Source organism: Chiloscyllium plagiosum, chromosome 4 (assembly GCF_004010195.1).
Source record: "Chiloscyllium plagiosum isolate BGI_BamShark_2017 chromosome 4, ASM401019v2, whole genome shotgun sequence".
In the NCBI taxonomy this organism is placed as follows: Eukaryota; Metazoa; Chordata; class Chondrichthyes; order Orectolobiformes; family Hemiscylliidae; genus Chiloscyllium; species Chiloscyllium plagiosum.
In genome coordinates this window covers 63,869,825-63,894,574 of record NC_057713.1, presented here as the reverse complement: position 1 = coordinate 63,894,574, position 24,750 = coordinate 63,869,825, and the positions used below count along the sequence as shown (strand labels likewise).

Sequence of the window (24,750 nt, the reverse complement as noted above, 5' to 3'; positions counted from 1 at the left end):
AGGGATTTCCCTTAATCGTGCTTGCTCAACATATTCATGACCCTTTTAGCTCTCTTAATTCCTCATTTCAGATTTGTCCTACATTTCCGATATCCTTTCAAAGCTTCATCTGTCTTCAGTCGCCTAGAACCTATGTACGCTTCCTTTTTCCTGTTAACTATTCTCACACTTTCACCTATCATCTATGGTTCCCTAATCTTAACATTCCTATCCCTCATTTTCAAAGGAACATATTTCTCCTGAACCCTAAGCAACCTCTCTTTAAAAGCCTCCCACATACCAAATGTGGATTCACCTTCAAATAGCTGCTGCCAATCTACATTCCCCAGCTCCTGCCGAATTTTGGTATAGTTGGCCTTTCCCCAAATTAGCACTCTTCCTTTAGGACCACTCTCGTCTTTGTCCATGACTATTCTTAAACTTATGGAATTGTGATCACTATTCCCAAAGTAATCCCCTACTGAAACTTCAACAACCTGGACAGGCCCATTCCCCAATACCAGGTACAGTATGGTGCCTTCCCAAGTTGGACTATTTACACACGGCTCTAGAAAACCACCCTGAATGCTCCTTACAAGTTCTGCTCCATCTATACTCTAACACTAAGTGAAACCTAGTCAATATTGGGAAAATTAAAATCTCCTATCCCTGTTGCTCCTATACCTTGCTGTAATCTGTTTACATATTTGTCCTTCTATCTCAAGCTCATTGTTGGGAGGCTTTTAGTATAGCCCCAACATTGTTACTGCACCCTTCCTATTTCTGAGCTCTGCACATATTGCCTCACTGCTCAAATCTTCCGTGGTGCCCTCCTATAGTACAGCTGTGATATCCTCTCTGATCAGTAATCCAACTCCTCCACCCTCTTTACCTCCCTCTCCATCCCATCTGAAGCATCTATATCCTAGGATATTTAGTTGTCAATCATGATCTTCGCACAACCAAGTCTCAGTAGTAACAATAATATCATACTCTCAGGTACTAATCCAAGCCCTAAGTTCATCTACCTTACCTACTACACTTCTCACATTAAAACAAATGCACCTCAGATCACCAGTCCCTTTGTGTTCATCGTCTGCTCCCTGCCGACTCTTCCCCTAACTCACGCTGACTTCATGATCTAGTTCCTTACAGGCTTTAGTTACTACCCCCTAACTGGATTACTGGCCACTAACCTGCTCATTTGGTTCCCATCCCCCTGCCACATTAGTTTAAGCCTTCCCCAACAGCATTAGCAAAAGCACCCCCAAGGACATTGGTTCCAGTCCTGCTGATGTTTAGACTGTCCAATTTGTAAGAGTCCCAGCTCCCCCAGAACCAGTCCCAATGTCCCAAAAATTTGAACCCCTCCCTCCTGCACCATCTCTCAAGCCACCCATTCATTCTGCCTAGTCTTTTGTTTCTGCTCTGACTAGCACATGGCACTGGAGCAGTTTACTTAATGCTGCTCTTCCCATAACTCTGCACATATTTCCTGTTCAAATAATTGTCTAATTTCTCTTTGAGTGCCTCAAATGAACCTGTCTGTGCCACGCTCTCAGGCAATTCATTCCACTCACTGTATGAAAATGTTTTTCCTTGCATTACTTTTGTTTCTTTGCCAATTGCTTACAGTTGCATTGTTTCATTTTTTATCTTTTTACAATTGGAAGATGTCTCTCCCTATCTAACCTGGCCAGACTCCTCAATTTTGACTACATCTATCAGATCTTCTGTTCACCTTCTCTTCCAGTCAGTCTGGACTCTTATGTAGGCTAGATATGAATGGTAGATTTCCTTTGACAGGGCATTAATGAGCCAGATTGATTTTTACAATGATAATTGGCCTCATCACCATTACTGAGACTAGCCTTATATTCCAGATTTCTTAATTCATCTTAAATTCCAACAATAACAATGAGGGATTTTGAATCTATTTCACCAGGGGATTAAACTGGGCCTCTGGAATCTGGACCTGGAATCTGGACCTCCCCGTGATAATTATATTGAAACCATTCATCACTACAAGATGACGCACAGACTCCCTTACACTTCTGCAGATGAAGATTTGAATTCCAAGTTTTACACAATTCACTTTTGGATTTGGGTCACTTATTAAGGAGTGATAGAGAAATGTATGCTATCATCTTTTTGTCCTTGCAAGTTGGATCTTCAAAATTAATGTTCCTTCTGCTGCTTTCTCTGATGCTTACAAATACCTGTCAATTCACCTTTTAATGACTCTGTGTTAATGCCACTCCAGAAGTTTCACAACAACACCTACAGAGATTGATTCACCATATAGTCACATAGCAGAGAAAAGGACCTTCATCCCATCAAATCTGTGCTGAATTATCAACCCTAACCTTGTGTCCTTCCATGTGAAATACCTTCAATTCATTTTTGATTCCCAAAATATAACAAATTGAAATTTACACAGTATGGAAGAAGAATTCTCTAAAAAGACAACCAGAACCTTGTCATGTTATCATAAAGTAAATTGAAATTTCAGTAACTTGCAGCATTGCATTATGGAGCTGACCATAAGGCTATATTGAACTACATCTATAGATTTATGTATAACAATCACACTGGTAAGTGGTTCTTTATAAAATACTTCCCTCGAGTTCTTTGAAGTAATTTTCAATTATTTAAAATCTGACTTTTCATAGTGATGGACTAGAAACAATAAACTTTGTATTAAACTCATTTGCAATTGTAATAATTAAATTTCCTCTGTTTACTGCCTAAATATGTAAATAAATGTTTTTCTTGGAAGCAAACACAACCCTTATGTACCAAAGGAAGATGGTTTGTACTAGTTAACAGATTAATTTATGTTTGTATATGTAAATGATGAGTGGAAAGTTACACCATAAAGTTAATTCAAAAACTGACAAAATTTCAAGGGCAATTTGTACCCAGATTGCTGATCTCAAGCAAAGCATAAACTCTGTCAAATATTGTTTAATTAAGAAATATTTATTAACATGTCATTTTATCCCAATACCTGCACAGTTCTGACTGCCTAATGTTCCCAATCCTCAAATGCAATGTTTATATGTTCAGATTATTGATTATATGAAGGGCTTGGCTGGATGGATGTACTTCTGTTAGTTATGTCCCTGTTAATACTCTTCTGACTCTTACAGATTCTATTAGATGTGACAAAAAAGAATCAAAGTGTCCAACTCCAGGCTGTGATGGCAGTGGTCATATTACTGGGCTGTATCCTCATCACCGGAGTTTTTCAGGCTGTCCTCACAAAATGAGAGTTCCACCAGATAGTGAGTAGTCAGCAGTGCTATATACTTTACCAACCTTAAACCAAATATTTTGGATGTAGGTTTGCTCGCTGAGCTGGAAGGTTCATTTCCAGGCGTTTCATTACCCTACTACGTAACATCTTCAGTGTGCCTCAGGCGAAGCAATGCTGAAAATTCCTGCTTTCTATTTATATGTTTGGGTTTCTTTGGGTTGGTGATGACATTTCCTGTGGTGATGTTATTTCCTGTGGCGAAGTCACTTCCTGTTCATTTTTTCAGGGGGTGGTAGATGGGGTCTAACTTGATGTATTTGTTGATAGAGTTCTGGTTGGAATGCCATGCTTCTAGGAATTCTTGTGCATGTCTTTGTTTGGCTGCACTGTAACAAACACTACCTTGGACAAACAGGCAGAAAACTAGCCACCAGGATACATGAACACCAACTAGCCACAAAAAGACATGACCCTCTCTCACTAGTATCCTCATATACGGATGAGGAAGGACACCACTTCGACTGGGACAACACATCCATCCTAGGACAAGCATTGTTTTGCCTGAGGCCCACTGAAAATGTTACCTAGTAGGGTAATGAAATGTCTGGGGAGAAAGTGAGGTCTGCAGATGCTGGAGATCAGAGCTGAAAATGTGTTGCTGGAAAATCAGGCAGCATCCAGGGAACAGGAGAATCGACGTTTCGGGCATAAGCCCTTCTTCAGGAATTGTAATGAAATGTCTGGAAATGAACCTTCCAGCTCAGCAAGCAAACCTACATCCAAAACCTCAACCTGAGCTACAAATCTTCTCAAAACTTATTTAAGCCAAATGTAATGCGTATATATGGTATATCATTCAAAAAGTAATTTTTTAATTTTGAAGATGTGATATTAGAAGTATCCAAAATTTCTGTATTACCATATAAAGATATGCACAATATTTAAGTTAAAGAAGTAAAAGAGTCTTAATCTGAGAACTAACTACACTTCAGGTGAATATATGAGGCTTGAAGAGACCAAATGTTCTACTCGACAAACCCAGTATATTTATATGGTTGTAACACTTAGCTCCACTCCGTTGTATAATAAATCTACAGTCAGCTCCTGGATAAAAAAAAGGAGGGAAGCTGAGTCCTCATAGAGGAAATCTGCAACACACCTGTTGGCTTACAACCCAGTGACAGCTCATTTCATAAACTTAGTTGACAACGCTGGTTATTGGGAAACAGTAAATCGGTTAGATTTAAGCTGTCTTGATTATTTATTTGTGTTTATAAAATGGATTAGAATAGGGAATCTATGTCAAATGGTAAGAACAGCATCAAGTATTATAACAAGCTATAGCAGTAGTGCCAATGTTCTGGAGTCTGGTTCATTGAGCTGGCTAAGGTACTAGAAATGCTTGCATGGAGTGCAGTGCCACATTTAAGATAGTGTAGCCCCTGTAACCCTTCAACTCTCATCTTATCATGATCTCTCCCAATTTCTGTGGTTCTTAGTATCGAAAGAGGCACTGAAGAAATAGTGAACAAGAACCCCTGAATGAAATGAAGACTGACAACTGAAAGAAAACTAACAAAATAAATAGATGTTATATTTCAAGAAAACCTTTCCCATTACAATCATAGAATATCACTTTAAAGAAGCACAATTCAGCTCTTTTGTGTATGTGAGGAAAAAGTGAGGACTGCAGATGCTGAAGATCAGTCAGAAAGTGAGGTGCTGGAAAAAACACAGTCAGGCAACATCCAAGGAGCAGCTCTTCACCAGGAATTCGGATGCCCCCCCGACCCCCCCAAATTCCTGATGAAGAGCTTATGCTTGAAACATTAACTCTCCTGCTTCTCGGCTGCTGCCTAACCAGCAGTGCTCTTTTCTGTCTGTGCCAGTTCTAAGGAAGGGATTTCCAATTAGTCCCACAACCTTGTCTTTTTTCCTATACCATTGTACCTTTTATCATTATAGAAAAGTAGGAGAGGTGGTGACCAGACTTTAAAATCATAATTGTGATGTTGAAGTTAGTATAAATTTGATCGTAATAAATCAATTCAAACAACTCGGACAGATTTTACATACCCTTGCACAATGTGGGTAATGGCTAGAAAGTTGGGAAAATATGGCCAAAATAAAAAATTGGATTCATGACATTGAGAAAAGTTTCCAATTTAGTCTTTAATATTTAGTTGTGTGTTGTGAGTCTCGCAAATGAACAATGACTGACTTATTTTCATGCACTTTCATCTCATTGTTAGCACAACTTGTCTTATTTCTATGTAGCTTCCAATTTTCATTGTCTTTCCTAAGGATCTAGAAGTCACCAATTTCCAACATGAAAGTCAGAGTAGTTAATGTTGTCAGGGTTGGAGGAATTGAACTATAGGGAGAGCTTGAATAGGCTGGAGCTGTTTTCCATGGAGCATCAGAGGCTGAGGGGTGACCTTATAGAGGTTTATAAAATCGTGAGGGGCATGGGAAGGGTAAATGGACAAGATCTTTTCCCTGGGGTGGGGAGTCCAGAATAGAGGGCATAGGTTTAGGGTGAGAGGGGAAAGATTTAAAAGGGACCTAAGGGGCAAGATTTTCATGCAGAGGATGGTGCGTGTATGGAATGAGCTGTCAGAGGAAGTGGTGGAGGCCGATATAATTACACCATTTAAAGGCATATGGATGGGTTTATGAATAGGAAGTGTTTAGAGGGATATGGGCCAAGTGCTGGCAAATGGGACTAGATTAGGTTAGGACAAGTTGGACCAAATGGTCTGTTTCCGTGCTGCATATTTCTATGAGTCGATGAGTCTAATAGTGGCTGCAGTTCACCAGTTGCTTCTTTGGGCCCTCATCCAACTCTGTCTTCCCTACCATTTTCATGCATGTTCCAGGGACACCTTCCTCTTCTATCCTTCATCCAAGCAAATCGCCATCATAAAACTTGAGGCTAAAGTAACACATCATCATGGCTTTCAAACCAACTCTCACTCCACTTCACACCCTAAGGTCTTCACTCTGGAACTCAGAGACATTTATGACTTGCATACCTCTACCAGGTTACCTTGGATACATACGCACTGCATCCATCTAAATACAAAATATTCTTTTGCCCTTTGACTTTATTAACACTCACTCGCCTTGCATTTACTTTCTCTCTCAGCAGCTTTTGCTATATGGCCTGAGGAATTTGGAAGGCTTGCATTGCTTTCTAGTGCAATCTTGTCATGATTAGAAGAGCTGAACAGCCAAGTGGGTGGACATATCATACTACATCAATGTCACATCAATACAATTTGCCAACAACTTATGCTTCTACCAAATGGCTATGTCTGAAAGTCAAAGGGCACCAGTCCTTAGTGGGGACAAGTTGTATTACAGTCAGCCAGAGAATACTCCACACTCAGTTGTGGTACTTGTCTGATTCTACTCCAGAATGTTGACCATGGCGAGTTTGGCATTTGTGCTATCAGATTCAGAATGTGCCCTTTCAGTCTGTGTATTGGACATTAGTCAGTCCTGTAGGTCAAATGCAACCAGTCCAGATTTACAGGTACATTAATTAGGGTAAAGTGGAGGCATTAGTCTCTGAACTGGGGACACTGGGTTTTAGGAATTATGATCAGTATTTTTTTCAAAGGACAGTCCATAGAGAAAATGAATTTCAAATTTGGGGATGTTGTTTGTTGAACTAGATTGCTGAGGCAATGGTGACACAAAAGGGAGAATCCAGGATAGACCAATAGCGTTCTATAGAGCATAAGAGGGAACAGGGTATTTTCAAGAAACAGAGTTACTGGGGTCTCCAGTTAAGAAGAGTGTATCTCTCCCCAATTCTGCAAGAAAACTTTGGTCCCAACATAAACATTATCTATCTCAGAGCTCCTTATTAAGGCATGACTTTGTCCTGTGAAGCCTCCTTGGCATACCATGTCTCATTGTGATTGATATGAGGGCTCAGGAGACCCGCTATTGAAATGGTAATTCCCCACAGATTATTAGCTCATGCATCTGACATGGACACATCATTGCTGGAGTCCTTATGACTTTGCTTTGCTTTCTGTGACAAAAGAGTCAGCAATTATAAATTGGTCCAATAAATCCAGCAGGGACAGTAACCACAAATGGCTTCTGCACAGCCTGAGAGGGAGAGGTGGTAGATAAATTTTGACCCAAGAAGGTGAAGGAGAATTGCACAAACCTGCAACTACAGATCTTGCTGTCACTTTCTACAGATTTTGGAACACAGTGCAGGCCTAGACTGAGAAAGTATTGAAGTATTATCACAAAACTTATCATCTTGAACATGGCATGCACTCAGATGACTTAGGTAGCCAGACCGTCCTGAATGCCACCAAGGTCTCAACAGCATTCATGTTTATGGCAGTGTCTTGTTTCTAACAGCAACTGTGTAGCACTGTGACAGCTTCCAATGCTCAATACACAGATACATCTGGGATATCATTGATTCCATCTTCTTTAACTAACACTTGTTCATACTCCTTTCACCATGATGAGGAGAGTCAAGCATTCAGTCAGTGTGATTCTTCACCATCACTGGCTTCCCTCAGGTACAAGGTAGTATAGACTGCACTCATGTTGCTTTGAGAGTGTCCAACCATAAACCTGCAGAGTTCATCAATAGAAACGGCTTCCACTCCTTCAAAATTCAATCTGTGACAATTGATACAAGATTTTGGAAGTGTTTGCCAGATATTGCCAGTGGGCGGCACGGTGGCACAGTGGTTAGCACTGCTGCCTCACAGCGCCAGAGACCCGGGTTCAATTCCCGCCTCAGGCGACTGACTGTGTGGAGTTTGCACATTCTCCCCGTGTCTGCGTGGGTTTCCTCCGGGTGCTCCGGTTTCCTCCCACAGTCCAAAGATGTGCAGGTCAGGTGAATTGGCCATGCTAAATTGCCCGTCGTTTTAGGTAAGGGTAAATGTAGGGGTATGGGTGGGTTGCACTTCGGTGGGGTGGGGTGGACTTGTTGGGCCAAAGGGCCTGTTTCCACACTGTAAGTAATCTAATCTAAAAATATTCTGGAAGCTACCATGACTCTTACATATGAAAGAACTCACAGGTCTCCTTCCAAAGTCCTTGGACCATACAGCAACTGCTGCTGGGACACAAAGGCCATCAGCTCCAATAAAAGGCAGACACCTTGAGTAAAAAGCCTCAGGCCAACATAGAACAAAGATACAAAGCTTCTTCCATTTCCATCAGGATCATAATGGAACAGAGCATACGTCTCTTTCAAATGAAGTTTCAATGCTTTGACAAGTCCAACAGGATCTTGCAGTGTAGCCCAAAAAGAGAATGTGATAGAGCAATGCACTGGCAAGTGCAGGAAGACAGAGAACCTAAATGAAACTCACTTTCAAGATGAAAGAGCTAGGTTTGAACTTCCTCCAACTTTCTGTCAGTTATATAGCAAGCAGTCCCAGTTAATGCAAAATATCACATGGACCTGTTTATTTTTGCAGTGCTTGAATATTTCTGCTATAGAATAATGCTTTCTTATCTGTTTGATTAAATGCTTTATAACTCCAAGTGATCTCACTTTTTACAAGTCCCACTTACCATTAGGGAAAAAGCAGCTGTCAGTGAGACAACACATTAACAGTAGATGGAACTACAGTTAGGTTGCTTATAAGACTTCAATCAGGATATAACAACCAAGTGTTGAACAGTGAGGTGTCTCATAATAGGCAGCAGGTTGAGAGGAGTCCTGAGATATCTCCTTGTCTAGCCTTCAACATTTTGGAGTTTGCGTAGGCTGCAAAATTGCCCTGAAATGCTTGAGCATTCTGTGTGTTTAACTTGAGAGAGGTGGCACTTTATGCAACTTCTGTCAGCAGACAATTGTGCTATGAGGGAGTGTGGGGAGTGAACTGTTCACTGTATTCCTGTGTGTGCAGGTGCTAGTGTTGGACTGGGATGGATAAAGTCAAAAGTCGCACGATACCAGGTTATTTCAAATAAACCTGTTGGACAATGATCTGGTATTGTGCAACTTTTGATATTGTATGCCAGTGAGCATTGACTGGGAACTTGAAAAGCTGAAAAGTAGAATAAACCTTTGCCTCATGAGATAAGTAGAATCATTACTGATTCTGTACTCCCATTCACAAGTTGGGTGTAATTGTGGAAGATATGTGTAGGCCAAGCTCTAATACATTCCTTGTTTATTCATTTTAGCCTCAGTATGAATCACATTAAAGTGCAGTGCCTAATTTGTAGTGAACAATATTTATATATGTGACATATTATAACATTGCTGGATGCCTCATCCTTTGATCTAGTTTGCCAATGGCTTCTGACTGGCCCGCCTGCTGTTGATGCCTGCCTGCCTGCATTTTGATGAAATTATTCATTACCAAGACCATGCGATTATCTTGTGCCTAATCTCAGGAGGCCTCTAAATGTCAGAAAGGTCACTCTCCCCAAAACGTTTAACTGCCTTTTTTCCCCACATGCTGCCAGATCTGCTGAGTTTCTCTAACATTTTCTGGTTTTGTTTCTAATTTCCAGCATCTGTAGTTCTTTTTTTTTTGTTTAGTGAATTTGTGAAACTCTTTTGCACAGAGGGCTGAAGAAGTTATGTAGTTAAATATGTTCAAGGCTGAGTTAGATCAGTAAGGGAATCAAGGATTTTGGAGAAACGGCAGGCAAGTAGAAATGAGGTTTTTCAGATCAGCCATGATCTCATTTTATGGCAGAATAACACTCAATCAGCGGAGTTACCTGCTTCTTCTCCTGCATCTTATGGTCACATTATATATGTGGCTGGTCAATGGCATTCCCCAATATATTGATTGTGAGGATTCAGTGGTGGAATGTCAAGGGGCAAAGATTAGCTTCTCTTTTGGTGGATATGGTCATTGCCTGGCTCTTGAATATTGCAAATGTCACTTGACATTTGTCAGCCCAAAACTGGATATTGTCCAGAGCTTGCTGTATTTGCACATGGACTGCTTCAATGTTTGAGGTGTCATAATTGGTGCTAAAGTTTTAGCAAATCATCAGCAAATATTCCCACTTCTGATCTTATGATGGAGGGAAAGCCATTGATGAAGCAACTGAACTTAGGACTCTGGGGAATTCCTATAGTTTAGAGCTGAGATGACTGATACCCAACAACCACAACCATCTTCCTTTGTGGCAGGTATGGCCCAAACCAGTTAAGAGTTTTCCATGATTCCCATTGACTCTACTTTTGCTAGTTGATGCCACAGGGAGCTGTGGCCTTGAACCCCAAGATCCCTCTGTACATCAATGCTGTTCAGGGTCCTGCCATTAACTGTATACTTTTCCTTAACATTGGCCTCCCAAAGTGCAGCACCTCACACTTATTAAACTCCATTTGCCATTTCTCTGCCCATATCTGCAACTGATCTATATCCTGATATATCGTTTGACAACCTTCTACATTATCCACAACCCCACCAGTCTTGGTGTCATCTACAAACTTACTCACCATCCATCTACGTTTTCACCCAAGTAATTTCTATATATCACAAACAGTAGATGTCCCATACAGATCCCTGCGGACTACTAGTCACAAGCCTCTGGCCTGAAAAACACCCTTCGACTATTACCCTTTATCTTCTTCAGGCAAGCCAATTCTGAATCAAAGCGGCTAAGCCCCATGCATCTTAATCTTCTGGATGAACCTACCATGATGGACCTTGTTGAAAGCCTTACTAAAATTCATGTAAACAATATCCATTGCTCTACCCTCCTTAATCATCTTCATCATCTCCTCAAAAAATTCAGTCAACTTAGTCACCTTCCCTGCACGACGCCGTGTTGACTGCCTATAATTAGACCATGTTTTTCCAAATGCTCATAAATTCTATCCCAAAGAATTCTCTCCAATAGCTTCCCAACCACTGATGTGAGACTCACTGGCCTATAGTTTATTTGATTCTTCCTATTTCCCTTCTTGAATAGAGGAGTGACATTAGCTACTCACCAGTCGTCCAGGAACTCTCCAATGGCTAGTGAGGTTAAGGCCCCAGCAATCTCCTCTCTTACCTCTCTCAATAACCTGGGATAAATATCATCAGACTCTGGGGACTTTATCCACCTTAATGCTCTTCAAGAGACACAATACAACTTGCTTCTTGATTTCAAATATTCCGCACAAATCTCACTGTTCTCCCTATCCTTCTCCTGGGTGATTACCAACTCAAAAGTATTCATTCAGGATCTCACCCACATCCTCTGCCTCCAAGCACAAGTTCTCTGCTTTATCCTTAAATGGCCCTACCTTCTCTCTAATTATCTTCTTGTTTTTAATGTGTGTCTAGAATGTCTTGGGATTCTCTTTAACCCTATTTGTCATGGTCATTTCATGGCCCCTTCCTGCTTCCTTTATATTTCTCATGAGCCCTGGACAATTTTAGTTTCCTAAACTTTGCATGTGCTTCTTTCTTCCTTTTGACTAAATTCACAACCTCCCTCGTTATCCAAGGGTCCCTTTCCTTACCATCCTTGTCTTTCGTACTTACTGGAACATGCTGGTCCTGAACTCTCATCAGCAGGTCTTTAAAAAATTCCTGCATGTCAAATGTGGACTTGCCTAATAACGACTCCTCCCAATTAACACTTCCTAGCTTCTACCTACATACGGACCCCACCACCACAGATATACTTCCCTCCCCACCCCTATTCACGTTTTGTAAAGACCATTCCCTGCGTGACTACCTCATCAGGTCCATGCCCCCCCACAACAACCCACCGTCCCCTCCTGGCACCTTCCCCTGCCACTGCAGGAAATGCAAAACCTGCACCCACACCTCCCCCTCACCACCAATCAAGACCCCAAAGGAGCCTTCCACATCCATCAAGGTTTCACCTGCACTTCCACACATGTCATTTACTTTATCCGTTGCTCCCAATGCGGTCTCCTCTACATTGGGGAGACAGGACTACTACTCGCAAAGCACTTCAGAGAATATCTCTGGGACACCCACACCAACCAACCCCACTGCCTGTAGCCAAACATTTCAACTCCCCCCCTCCCCCCCCCACTCCGCCAAGGACATGCAGGTCCTGGGCCTCCTCCATCACCACTCCCTCACCACCCGACACTTCCATCTACCTATCGCACTCTCAGCTACCTTCCTACCTAACCACACCCCCCTCCCATTTACCTCTCTACCCCCGAGGCTCCCAGCCTCATTCCTGATGAAGGACTTTTGCTCAAAACGTCAATTTTCCTGCTCCTTGAATGCTGCCTGACCTGCTGTGTTTTTCCAGCACCACACTTTTGACTCTAATCTTCAGCACCTGCAGATCTCACCTTTGCCTACTCCCTAGTTTCTGCCTAATTTGCCATCCCCCAATTTATTACCTTTCCACTTGTTGTAGCTCACAGAGGTCCTAACAATGTACGTAGAAAGTGGAAAAGATTCTGCTGAGGAAATATGGGCAGTTAGAGGCTAAATTAGAATGCAGAACCAAAAAGTTCATAATCTCTGAATTTCTTCCTGAGCCACAGGGGTCAACAAAATTAAAGAGGTGAATGTGAGGCTCAGAGATTAATGTGGGAGAAACTGATTTGAATTCATAAGACATTGGCATTAGTACTGGGTACAGAGGGAGCTGTAATCATGCTGGAACCAGAGTCCTTGTGAATCACATAACTAGGGCTGTGGATAGGATTTTAAACTAAATAGTGAAGCTTGGTGTTTGTTGTCATGGTGGTGGGGCTGGTGGTGTTCAGTTGCATGAATAGTTATGGAAAATGTTAAAAGGGTGAGGGGTGCTCAGCAGAGGGTTAAAGTTTCCAGAACAGGTAATAGGAGAGACATTATGGAAGCGCAGAAATCTAACTTCAGACACATCAGATAAGGAGACAACAATGAGAAGGAGGCAATTAATGCAGGTATGAGGGTGTTGTACTTAGTTAAATGCAGTACATGAGACAAGGTAAATGAGCTAATAACGCAAATTGAATTTGTCAGGAATGATGTGGTGGGTATCACAGTAACATGACTGTAAGGGGTAATGCTGGGAACTAAACATCCAAGGATGCATGTTGTAAAGAAAGGACAAACAGATGAGCAGAGGGAGCAGAGTTGCCTCATTCATAAGAAATTGTTAAGTCAATATCAAGAAATGATGTTGAGTTGTACAACGTAGAACCTGTGCAAGGAAGCTCGTGAAGACCCTCGTGGGAGATGGGTACAGGCCTTCTACCAGTAGTCAGGATCTTGGAAAGAAAATAAATTAGGTGGTAGAAAAGGCATGTAAGAAAGGCGCTAATGCAATAATCATGAGGGCCTTCAATACGAAGGTAAACTGAGAAAATCAGGCTGGTATTGGACCTCAAGAAAAGGAATTCATGGAATGTCTACTTAACGTCTTTTTGGCACAGCTTGTGGTAGACCCCACTTAGGACGAGGCAATTCTGGATTTTGTGAGGTGTAATGAGGCAGACTTGATTAGGGAACTGAAGGTAAGGAACGCTGAGGGACCAGTGACCATAATATGTTAAAACTTACCTTGTATTTTTAGAAAGAAAAGATTGAATCAGATGTAACAGCATTACAATTGAGTAAAGGTAACTACAAAGACATGAGGGAGGAGCTTGCCCGAGTTGGAAGGGGAGCCTAGCAGGAAAGATCATAGAGCAGCAATGACAGCTGTTTCTGGGATAATTTGGGAGACGTATCAGAAATTCATCTCAAGGAAGAAGAAACACACCAAAAGGGTAAATGAGGCAACCGTGGTTGATGAGAGAAGTCAGGGATAGCATTAAAGCAAAAGAAAAGCATATAATTTGTTGAAAATTAGTGGAAAATCTGAGAATTGGGAATCCTTTAACAATCTGTAGAGGATAACAAAAAAGAAATATGTGGGGGATGAAATATGAGAGTAAGCTACTTAGTAATAAAAAAAGGATTACAAGAGTTTTTTTATACAACTTAAATTTAAGAGCAAAGCAAGAGTGGACATTGGACCGATGGAAAATGATGCTGGAGAAGTCGTAATGAGGAAACAAAGAAATGACAGAAGAACTGAATCAGTACTTTCCTGTCAGTTTTCACAGCGGAAGACATCAGCAGAGTCAAAGGAAGAGGAGAAAAGGAAGCTGAAAGGACTGAAGATAGATAAATTACCTGGACCCTAGAGGTCTGAAGGAGATAGCTGAGGAGATTGTAGAGGCATTTGTGATGATCTTTCAAAAGTCACTGGAGTCAGTGACGGTCCCAGATAATTGGAAAATGACTTCTGTTTCAGAAGGCAGGGAGGTAGAAGAGAGGAAACTATGAGCTCGTTAACCTGACCTCGGTCACTAGTAAGATTTTAGAGTCCATTGTTAAAGATGAGATTGCTGAGTATTTGGAAGTTCATGGTAAAATAAGACTGAGTCAGTGTGGCTTCATCAAGGGGTAGTCATGCCTGACAAATTCATAAGAATTTGTTGAGAAGGTAATGAGCAAGTTAGACAAAGAGAGCCAGTGGACATGATCTATTTGGATTTACAGAAGACCTTTGACAGGATACTGCTAAATAACATTAGAGCTCATGGTGTTTGGTGCAAGGTACTGGCATGGACAAAGAATTCTAACTGGCAGAAGACAGAAAGCAAGGATAAAAGGGTCTTTTTCAGGATGGCAGCCAGTGACTAGTGGTGTTCCACAGGTGTCAGCGTTAGGACCTCAACTATTGTGGCGGCACAGTGGCTCAGTGGTTAGCACTGAGCACTGATTCTCCCCGGGTCTGCATGGGTTTCCTCTGGGTGCTCCAGTTTCCTCCTACAGTCCAAAGATGTCCAAAGAATTGGCCATGCTAAATTGCCCATAGTATTAAGTGCATTAGTCAGGCGTAAATGTAGGGGAATGGGTCTGGGTAGATTGCTCTTCGGAGGGTCGGTATGGACTTGTTGGGCCAAAGGGCCTATTTCCACATTGTAGGGAACCTAATCTAATCGTTCACATCATACATTCACAATCTGGATGAAGGAACTTAGCATTGTTGCTAAGTTTGCAAATGACACAAAAATAAGTGAGGGACAAGTGGTGTTGAGGAAGTAGGGAGGCTACAGAAGGACTTGGACATGCTAGGTGAGGTGGAAAAGAATAGAAGTGTAGACTATTTTCTAATTGGGGAAAGGCTTTGGAGATCTGAACCACAAGGGGACTTGAGAGTTTTAGTTCAGAATTCTCTTAAGGTTAATATGTAGGTTCATTTGGTGGTTAGAAAGACAAATGCAATATTGGCATTCATTTCAAGAGGGCTAGAACACAAGATCAAAAATGTCCTGCTGAGGCTGTATAAGGCTCTGGTCAGGCCACATTTGGAATGTTATGAGCAGTTTTGGGCCCTGTGCAGGTGTTCAATAGTGCCAAAAGGAATTTTACAAGGGTAATCAGAGAGATGGAAGGCTTATCATATGAGGAGAGGTTGAGGCCTCTGGGTCTGTACTCAATGCTGTTTAGAACGATGAAGGGGGGGGATCTGATTAAAACTTGGAAAATACTGTGAGGCCTGGATAGAATTGATATGGAGGAAATGTTTCCAAAAAATAGGAGAGTCTATGGACCAGAGGGCACAGCTTCAGAGTGAAAGGACAACCCTTTAAGACTGAAATGAGAATTTCTTCACTGGCTAATCTGTGGAACTCATTGCTGAAGGGAGTTGTGGAATTCAAGTCATATCAGCCATGATCGACTGCTGGAGCAGAACTAATAGGCCAAATGGCCTAATTCTGCTCCTATAACTTCTGTTTATGCTGATCCTGTATAAATTTCTAGTTAGAGTACTTATTCGGTTCTGCTTATGATGCTTTACAAAGGATATGAGAGCCTTTGAGTATGTGCAAAGGCAATTTACAAGAATGATTCCAGAATTGAAGGACTTCAGCTACAAGGTTAGGGTTAAGGTTAATTTGAAGACATTTGGAGCAAAGGAGTTTGGAGGAGTTTTGGTAGAGATGTATAGGATTATAGCAGGATGAGGTAAGGTAGTCAAAGAAAAGGTGTTGTCATTAATCGATGGTATAAGAACAAAGGGAGAGAGATTTGTCAAGAAACGCAGGGGGAATGTGAGGAGAAACTTTATTTTTACACAGTGAATAGTGATGGCTTGAAATTTGCTGCCTTTAAGGATCTTGAAAATGAAAATGATTAATTATTTCAAATATAATTGAATGGATATTTTTGTGAACTAAACTTACAGAGCTTTGGGGTTGGCACCATAGAATGGAGTTAACTGAATAGCTGTACAGAGAGCTGACATACACTCAAGGAGCTGAATGATTTCTTTCCATATGATAACAATGACATGAGTCAATAAAAGTTAAAACGTTTTTTTTAAATTAAATAGGACCTTGGTTGAAACCAAACCTGACATAGACATTTACAGCTTTAGTCTCCTTAGCAAAGAAAGGAGATGTTTGCTTTCAAAGAATTACAACAAAATTTAACAGGCTGACTTATGGAAGGAGAGAATTGTCTAATGAGAAGGGATTGAACAGATTGCGCTTATATTACCTGGCATTTAGAAAAATAAGAAGTATTCCAGTACAAACATATACATTCTTAAAATAATTTTTACAGGGTAGATATTGGGAAAATGATTCACCTGACCAGGGAACATAGCACCAGTGAGCATAATCACAGAGTAAGAGGTTTGGACTGAAATAAAGAGAAATGTCTTCAATTGGTTTGGATATGCCGGTGTTGGGCTGGGATGTACAAAGTTAAAAATCACACAACACCAAGTTATAGTCCAACAGGTTTATTTGGAAGCACTAACTTTTGGAGCGCTGCTCCTTCATCAAGCAACCACCTGATGAAGGAGCAGCACTCCGAAAGCTAGTGCTTCCAAATAAACCTGTTGGACTATAACTTGGTGATGTGTGATTTTTAACTTTCTTCACATGAAGTTTTGAAATCCTTGGAAATCTCGACCCCAGAGAACTGAGAATGTTTATTTGTTGAACTGATTCAAGTAAGAAATGAATAGGTTTTTGAGTACAAAGGGAATTAAAGCATGAGGTGTAAGAGGTGCAGCTGAGGAATGAGGTCAGCCATGATCTTAATGAATTACAAATAGGCCAAATGGCGAAAGGCCTGCACAACCTCCTATTTCTTGAAATGCTTACCACCCACATCTCTTCAATTCCTTACATTCTATTTCCTACTGCACCTGCTCCAGAGAAAAAGTCTCAACATTGTCACTTAAAGATGCACTTTCAAAGTAACAAATAAATCACCTTTAACTTTCTATTTCCCATGAAATTCTGTAGCCATAAATTTTCACAACTGCTTTCTCATCCTCAACTTTGACGCCTTTATCTCTTGCACAACTGTTACTCCTGATCATTCCTGCAGCATGTTCCACAACTTCTCTCCCAATAAGGAGGTGCAGATTTTACAACATCAGACACAGGATTAGTTTAAATATCCATCACTAGGCATTGTTAGATTCATAATTCTCTCTCAGGTTTTACTTTCCTTTTGTCAAAGTTGCCTACTGTTGTATGGCACAAACTGTCTCTTTAAACATCTTTCCATAATTTCCTCTGCTGCAGCTCCATTCCAGTTTCAAAGATTCCATGCATTCTTTCCCCTGATTGTAACCATTTAGTCAATTACCATTGAAACCCCTCTTGTTTTGTTTAACAAACAAATTGCACTATGGCATATGATGCTGTAGATCTTAACTCCTGGACATTTACTTTTAATTTTTTTTCCCATGTCCACTCTGCGAAAGTTAATCTATTGACTCAGATGCATATTCCACTACAAAATCTCATTCATGCTAAATTGCTGACTACCCAGTTCCCTTTCTTTGCCCCATGCTGGCTGATATTGCAACTGGTCCCAATTATCTCCCGAAGAAAGTTACCCTCCCTTTTAAAAGTACCATCATTCTGCTCATTCTCAACAATTTGTTCACAACTATGTTGTAATTATAGCATCTGAAACATGTATTTCTGCACAGAGTCCTTGATTATATTGTAACATCTCAAGTACTTCCCTGTCTGATCTGTAATGTCATGTTCATGTTTCAATTTCTCCAGTTTTCTGTTCTTGCCACAGAATGGAATCAGCTCTAAACGTAGTCACAAGTGACATTTTTCATGTAGCCATGCTGCATTTATTTCCCTGCACTGAAATCAGTGGAGCATAAAATTGAAAGAGGTGTATAATTATGTTTGTATTTTTTTAATCTTAAATAACTTCGCAGTTTATGACCCTCTTGTGAATCAGATCTCCATTTTAACATTTTCCCAAATAGTGACAGTTCTGTTATTTTGAGGAGTATCATGAGAATATGAATGGCACCTATTTTTGTCTGGCAACTATCAATTTACCAATGAGGCCTTTTTTATATCAAAATCTCATGGCATATATAAGATCCCAGCCCAATTTTGACATACATCTCACACAATTTGTGGCGACCAGAACTGGATGCATTGCTTCAGTTAATGCCGGAGCAATACTCTATCCATGTTTAACATAACTTCTTTGTTTTGATATTCTGTACCCCTATTAATAATACCTCACATACTGTATGTTTTACTAACCATCCTTTCTAACATCCTGCGATCTTCAGTGATTTATGCACATTTACATGCAGGTCCTCTCTGCTCTTGTAGCCCTTTTTGATTTGTATGCAATGTTATATTATCTTTCTGTGTTCTTTTTACCAAAATAAATCACTTCACATTTATCTGCATTAAATTTTATCTGCCACTGTCTGCCCAAGCTGTTTATGTCTTTCTGGCACGCTATGCTATCTTTCGCAGTTTCCAGTACTTGCAAGCTTTGTATCATCTGAAGATTTTGAAACTGTACCCTGTCCAGCAAGTCCCAAATCACTAATATAAATCAAGGAGAGCAAGAGTCCCAGCAACAGCTTCTGAAAATCTCCACTTCAAACTCTACCCTACCCTGATCCATTAATCCATATTCTCCTTTTCCTGTCACTCAACCAATTTCTATTAATTTTGCTACTATCCCTTTTATTACATGAGCTGTAAATCTGATCACATGTTGTGTGGTATTTTAACAAATACCTTGAGGAAATCAGTGCGTGCCACATTGACAACTTTTACCAATTACCTTCCCACCGATAGTTCCCTGAGCATATTTAAATGAGGTCTGGAAAGGGAAATGGTTAAGGACACTCTCTGATGCTATTAGATGAGCACTGCAATTGATCAGCCTACTCCTTGGCCAGTGTGTATTGTATATGAAAATGAGCCCTTTTACTGAGTTGCTGTAAACTTGATTTGGATGCTGGTGGAGAATAGCATTATATTTATGTATCATTTGTTACTTTTCCACTGTATTGTTAAAATAATATAAACAATATATGTTCCTGATCAAGTGACACTGTTTTTTTAATCATGGGATGTGTGCACCACTGGCTAAACCAGAATTTATTGCCCATTGCAGTTAAGAGTCAACCACTCATATTGGGGTCTGGAGTAACCTGGAGGCCAGTCCAGGATGGCAGATTTCCTTCTCTGAAAGACATTAGTAAACCTGATGGGTTTTTAACAACAACTAACAGTGGCTATAGGGTCAACAATAGTTTAGCTTTATATTCTTCTTTTTATGGAGTTCAGTTTTCACTGTCTACGATGGTGGGGTTTGAACCTCTATCCTCCAAACATTAGTCTCCAAAGGCACTATGCCACTATGACATTATGCCACTGCCTCTGCTTAATGTTTGTAGATTTAGGAATGATTCTATCCCAGAGAATCGTTGACTGGGAAAACCAACTTACCCTTCAGAGTTAGAATAGATGAGAAGATTCTGGGCAGGAACTTTGGACCATCCCAGGCAAGAAGAAACCTTATCCTTTCTGAAAATTACTCAATTCTTTTTATGATCCTATCAACCATTGGGATCTAAATTTCCCGAATCACTGATCCTTTTTATAACAAACCTTGAGGTACACTGTGATGTTATCCTGCAACTTGTGCAAACATTTGGATAGTCTGATATTAAGACAAGATCATACTTTGTGGTGTTGCCTGTGTAGTGGAAGATCTGGCTAACACCGCTGAGTGATATATATTTGTGGTGAATGGTTCATTGGTCAAATATCACAGGGCTTTCAATGGGCATGGAACAATGCACCAACCAATGTTAGGATTTTTCAAACAAATGAAGAAAATTGAATATTAATCTTACATAAAATTACCATCAAACAGAATTCAGTGTTTCAATTTGCATCTTTGCCTTCCCATATTAAGCAGGTATTGTTATGTATAATATATCCAATGTAAGTTTCTTACTTTTGAATATTATGTTGGGTTGTGGACTGTTTTTCTCATTTGGCTAACTGGCTAGTGTATGGTTTAGATTAGTACCGACAATGCCAGTTCAATTCCTGTTCCATCTGAGATAGGCTTGGGACCCGCCTGCTTGCCCTGGCCCTGTGAGTGGAAGGCAGTGTCAAACCACTCTTGACAAAAACATGATGAAATAGCAACAAACAATAAGCTAAGGACCTGCCTCTGACTTATGGAGTCAGCTATTATGAGGGGGCATAGCTTTAAATTAAGGGGTGGTAGGTATAGGACAGATGTTAGGGGTAGATTCTTTACTCAGCAAGTCGTGAGTTCATGGAATGCCCTGCCAGTAGCAATGGTGGACTCTCCCTCTTTATGGGCATTTAAATGGACATTGGATAAGCATATGGAGGATAGTGGGCTAGTGTAGGTTAGGTGGGCTTGGATCGGCGCAACATCGAGGGCCAAAGGGCCTGTACTGCGCTGTATTTTTCTATGTTCTATTTTTTTCTATGTTCTATGACCAGACCACACCTAAAGATGAATGGTTATTACATGCAGATATGCACTTAAGTAGAAAACAGTGAAATAAACCAGCATTATTACTGATACAGACATGTTTTGTTGCATCTTTTTCTATATTCAGTCCTTGCTATGCATGAGAATGTGCTCAGGTGTCCAACCCCAGGCTGTACAGGAAGAGGACATGTGAATAGCAATCGTAATTCTCACCGAAGGTAAGCCATATTACTTAGTGTACTTAATTTGCAGTGAGATGTCAGATAATCAAAGAAGTTATTTCATTCTATTGTTTAACTCATTTTAGAAATGTTCGTTTAAAAGTTATCCTATTTAACTACGAGCTCTAAGTGTGTTTTGGCATCCACAGTCCAAACATTGACAAAAATTGTGTCACTACCAAACTCTCAGTTTTCCAAAATCATTATGAATGAACTTGATAAAAGGAGTACAATTGGTATTCTTTTTGTGAGGTTGGAACTGATGGAGACATTGGGAAAATAGTTACAATGTGGGAAAAAATATTTTCTGTTCAGAGCAGTCACTTAAAACATTACCCTAGGAACAGAAAATACCTTCTGATAAAAAAAACTTTTAAGTTAGATTCCTCTGAAGACCATCATTTGTGATTTCTACCTCTTGTCAGTCATTTCAATACTGTGAGGGGGATTACATGTCCCATAGAAGATGCTACACTCACTGGTAAATCCTTTAAATATTCCTCTGATACTTTAATAAAAAAAAGTGCATCAGAAAAATCAAAGGCAGAAGTTAGTCATTTCATCATCCATGCTAGGATGCTACGACCTGGCTTAGTGCCTATTTAGGATATTCATGGCAGTCTCATAGCAATAGCCTTATCTCTGTAAGGAAGAATAGTGAAGGGGATATAAGTTAGGGTTTGCCATATCTGTTGCTATTATTTGCATGTAGCCTATGGGGGAAGTGTAACCATAAGTAACTATAGAAGTAAAATTAAGCTTGGGATGGAAGATGTCGATAGGTTGTGTCAGATAGATTTACCTACTGTTTTCACAGGATTCTGCACCGAAATTTAGTTAAATCAATGGGTAAACTTGACATGGATGGTCTTCTGCTCATCCAACCTAAGCTCGGCACACAAGCTGTGGAAGAACATTTAAACTGCTTTTATTTGGCACATCTGTCAAAGTAATGACAGCCAAACTGAAGAACCATCGTGAAATTTACTTCTATGTGGCAATTTAGTTCTTCTAACAGTGCAAGTTAGTGATCAACAGAACAATCAGTTTAGCACACTGTTCTGATGCTAAAAATGCTTCCCTCGTGTTTTATTAATTAGTCAATAACTAATTTATTGCATTTAGCTATTCACTTGTGATTTTGACTTTTTCATTCTTGTAGATCAGGCAAAAGCTGTTGAAAAGGAAGCTTTCCAAATTGTTCATTCTCATCACAGTTCTAGTCTTGGGTACACATATATCTTATTGTGCCGATGTCAAACACCTTTGATTCAAGGATTTGAGCTTTTCGATATATATCAAAAAAAGTTCCCTTTGGCAATACAAGTACTTGAAGACCAAGCTGTGAGCAGAATTTGTGATAAAAGGAGAAAATTGTGAGAAGACTCTGGCCTAAACAAATGTGCTATTCAGCACCCTGGAGAGGGAGACAGCCTCACAGTGGGCAAGAGCCTTTGGCAAGGATGGATTAGAAAGATGAGAACATTGATTAAACAGTTGGCGATGAGTAATCATGATACACAACATTCAAATTGGATGTCTATGATATCAGAATGGCTAGCACAATCAAGATGGGTGTGCAATTCATGCCAGGCAGTAAAAACTGTACTCAGATGGATTTATGCATAGATTATTTTGCAGATTTTCGAAATTTATAATATGGTGAGATTATTACCGCTCCGGAGTTCGTTTCTCAGATGACTCATTTGTTCATGCACCACTCTTTAACCCCACATGCCTAAAATAACAAGCCATTTTCAAAGATTGCACATTGTTCAACTTCAAGAATTCTTGATCTATGTCAATGAGAAATATATTATGCCCTTATATATACACATTTTATCTACACCTGAGCTCAACATTAGAGAATGAATAAAAACTTAAATCACAACAAATCTTAAAATTAAATGGTCATGCATTTTCATGCACAAGCAAACAAATAACATAAAGAAAGGGCCCTCTGAATAATCATCCCGATAGTTCTAACAAATAACATAATACAGAAAATCCCCAATCCACTCAACAGCTATTTGATCTTCAGGGAAAGAGAAATAACAGGTTACAAAAAAAGGAGGACAAGCTTAGAATAGATAAAAATGACACTTCCAACAATTTGTTATGTTTAGGCGAAAGTGAGGACTGCAGATGCTGGAGATCAGAGTCGAGAGTGTGGTGCTGGAAAAGCACAGCAGATCAGGCAGCATTCGAGGAGCAGGAGAATCAATGTTTCGGACATAAGCCCTTCATCAGGAATGATGTTGAAGGGTTGATGAAGGGCTCATGCCCGAAATGTCCTCGGATGCTGTTTGACCTGCTGTGCTTTTCCAGCACCACACTCTCAATTTTGTTATGTTTATTCCAATAACCCTCTTTTCTTTCTGATGAATTTTTAGAAGTTTTATTTTCTTGCTGTGACTTCTAACTCCTTTGTGGATTTATTCTTAGTCACACTTGGTCAGTCACAGCTTGTTGATTTTCAATATCAAATATTCTACATGTTTAACATTAAACTGTCAAGGTACTTACAATTGCAAGTTATATATCTGATTCCTGGTCAAAGCTATTTGAAATTCCACACCATCTTCAACTTTTCATTTTTAAGTTATTCATTTTTGTATTTGGCTGTATTAAATTTCCTGAGAAAAATAAATTTCTTGTTCTCAGATAATCTATCTGAGATTTGTACATTATCTAAAACACATCAATGCTAACTTGTAGCTTTACCTAACTACACCTCTTGCAAACCCGCAATTGCATCTAATTTATCTGGCTACTTGTCCAAAATCTAGTATTAGATAAGCACAATTCCTGCATTTAGATATTAAGAAGATTGAAACTATTGGCCCAAATCTTCTGATTGAGGCTTGAATCATTGTTTCCATCATAGATAAGTTAAGAAAAGGTTGCACCGTTAACTTATTTGTGATTTTTCTGGGCTTGTGTTCTGTGGGGGATCCTGTAGAAGCCTCAAAGCACAGGAATCCTTCAATAGAAGAATGTAAGAAACCTTTGTGCAAACCTTTCTACAATAGTAGCAACCTTATTCCAGTAGTAGCCACAATTTAAATGTACAGGGTGTGTTAGAGTACAAGAGAAAAGTGTAAGATACGTAGGTGAGGATGTAAGGTGGGTATGTGGGGAGGGTGTGATGTGGCTGGATGTGGGGTTAGAGGGGCAGATGGGTGAATGGGTAGGGTGACAGGTAGGGGAGGAGGTAGTCAGGTTAGGGGATGCTGTTCAAGAATCAGGGGTTGCTGTCAGGTCAGTACGACGAAGCAGTAGGGTCAGGTAGGAGGCTTCTCAGGGGAGTATTTTGGTTGGGAGGGTACTTGATTCATAGGGACTGGTCAAGTCTAGTTGAGAATTTCATCAGGTGAACCAGGCTATGTAGTTGAGTCAAATTGGAGGTGTGGTCAGTCATGTGGAATCATGGAGGTCATCCGGGATGGAAATGGGGGTTCCAGTGGAGAATAATAGGTCGACAGTTGTGTAGTTACCAAACATTTAGAACTGGTAG

General features: G+C 40.2%; 1 protein-coding gene across 5 annotated transcripts in view; it reads left to right on the top strand.

Moving 5' to 3' along the window:
* The window catches only part of st18 (ST18 C2H2C-type zinc finger transcription factor), a 417,712-nt gene that overhangs the window by 284,677 nt on the left and 108,285 nt on the right, over nt 1–24,750 (top strand). For all 5 annotated transcript variants that reach the window (XM_043688314.1, XM_043688317.1, XM_043688315.1 and 2 more), the window contains 2 exons: nt 3,132–3,266; nt 21,140–21,230. In XM_043688314.1, coding sequence (XP_043544249.1) covers nt 3,132–3,266; nt 21,140–21,230 — 226 coding nt within the window. The remainder of the gene's footprint in view (nt 1–3,131; nt 3,267–21,139; nt 21,231–24,750) is intronic.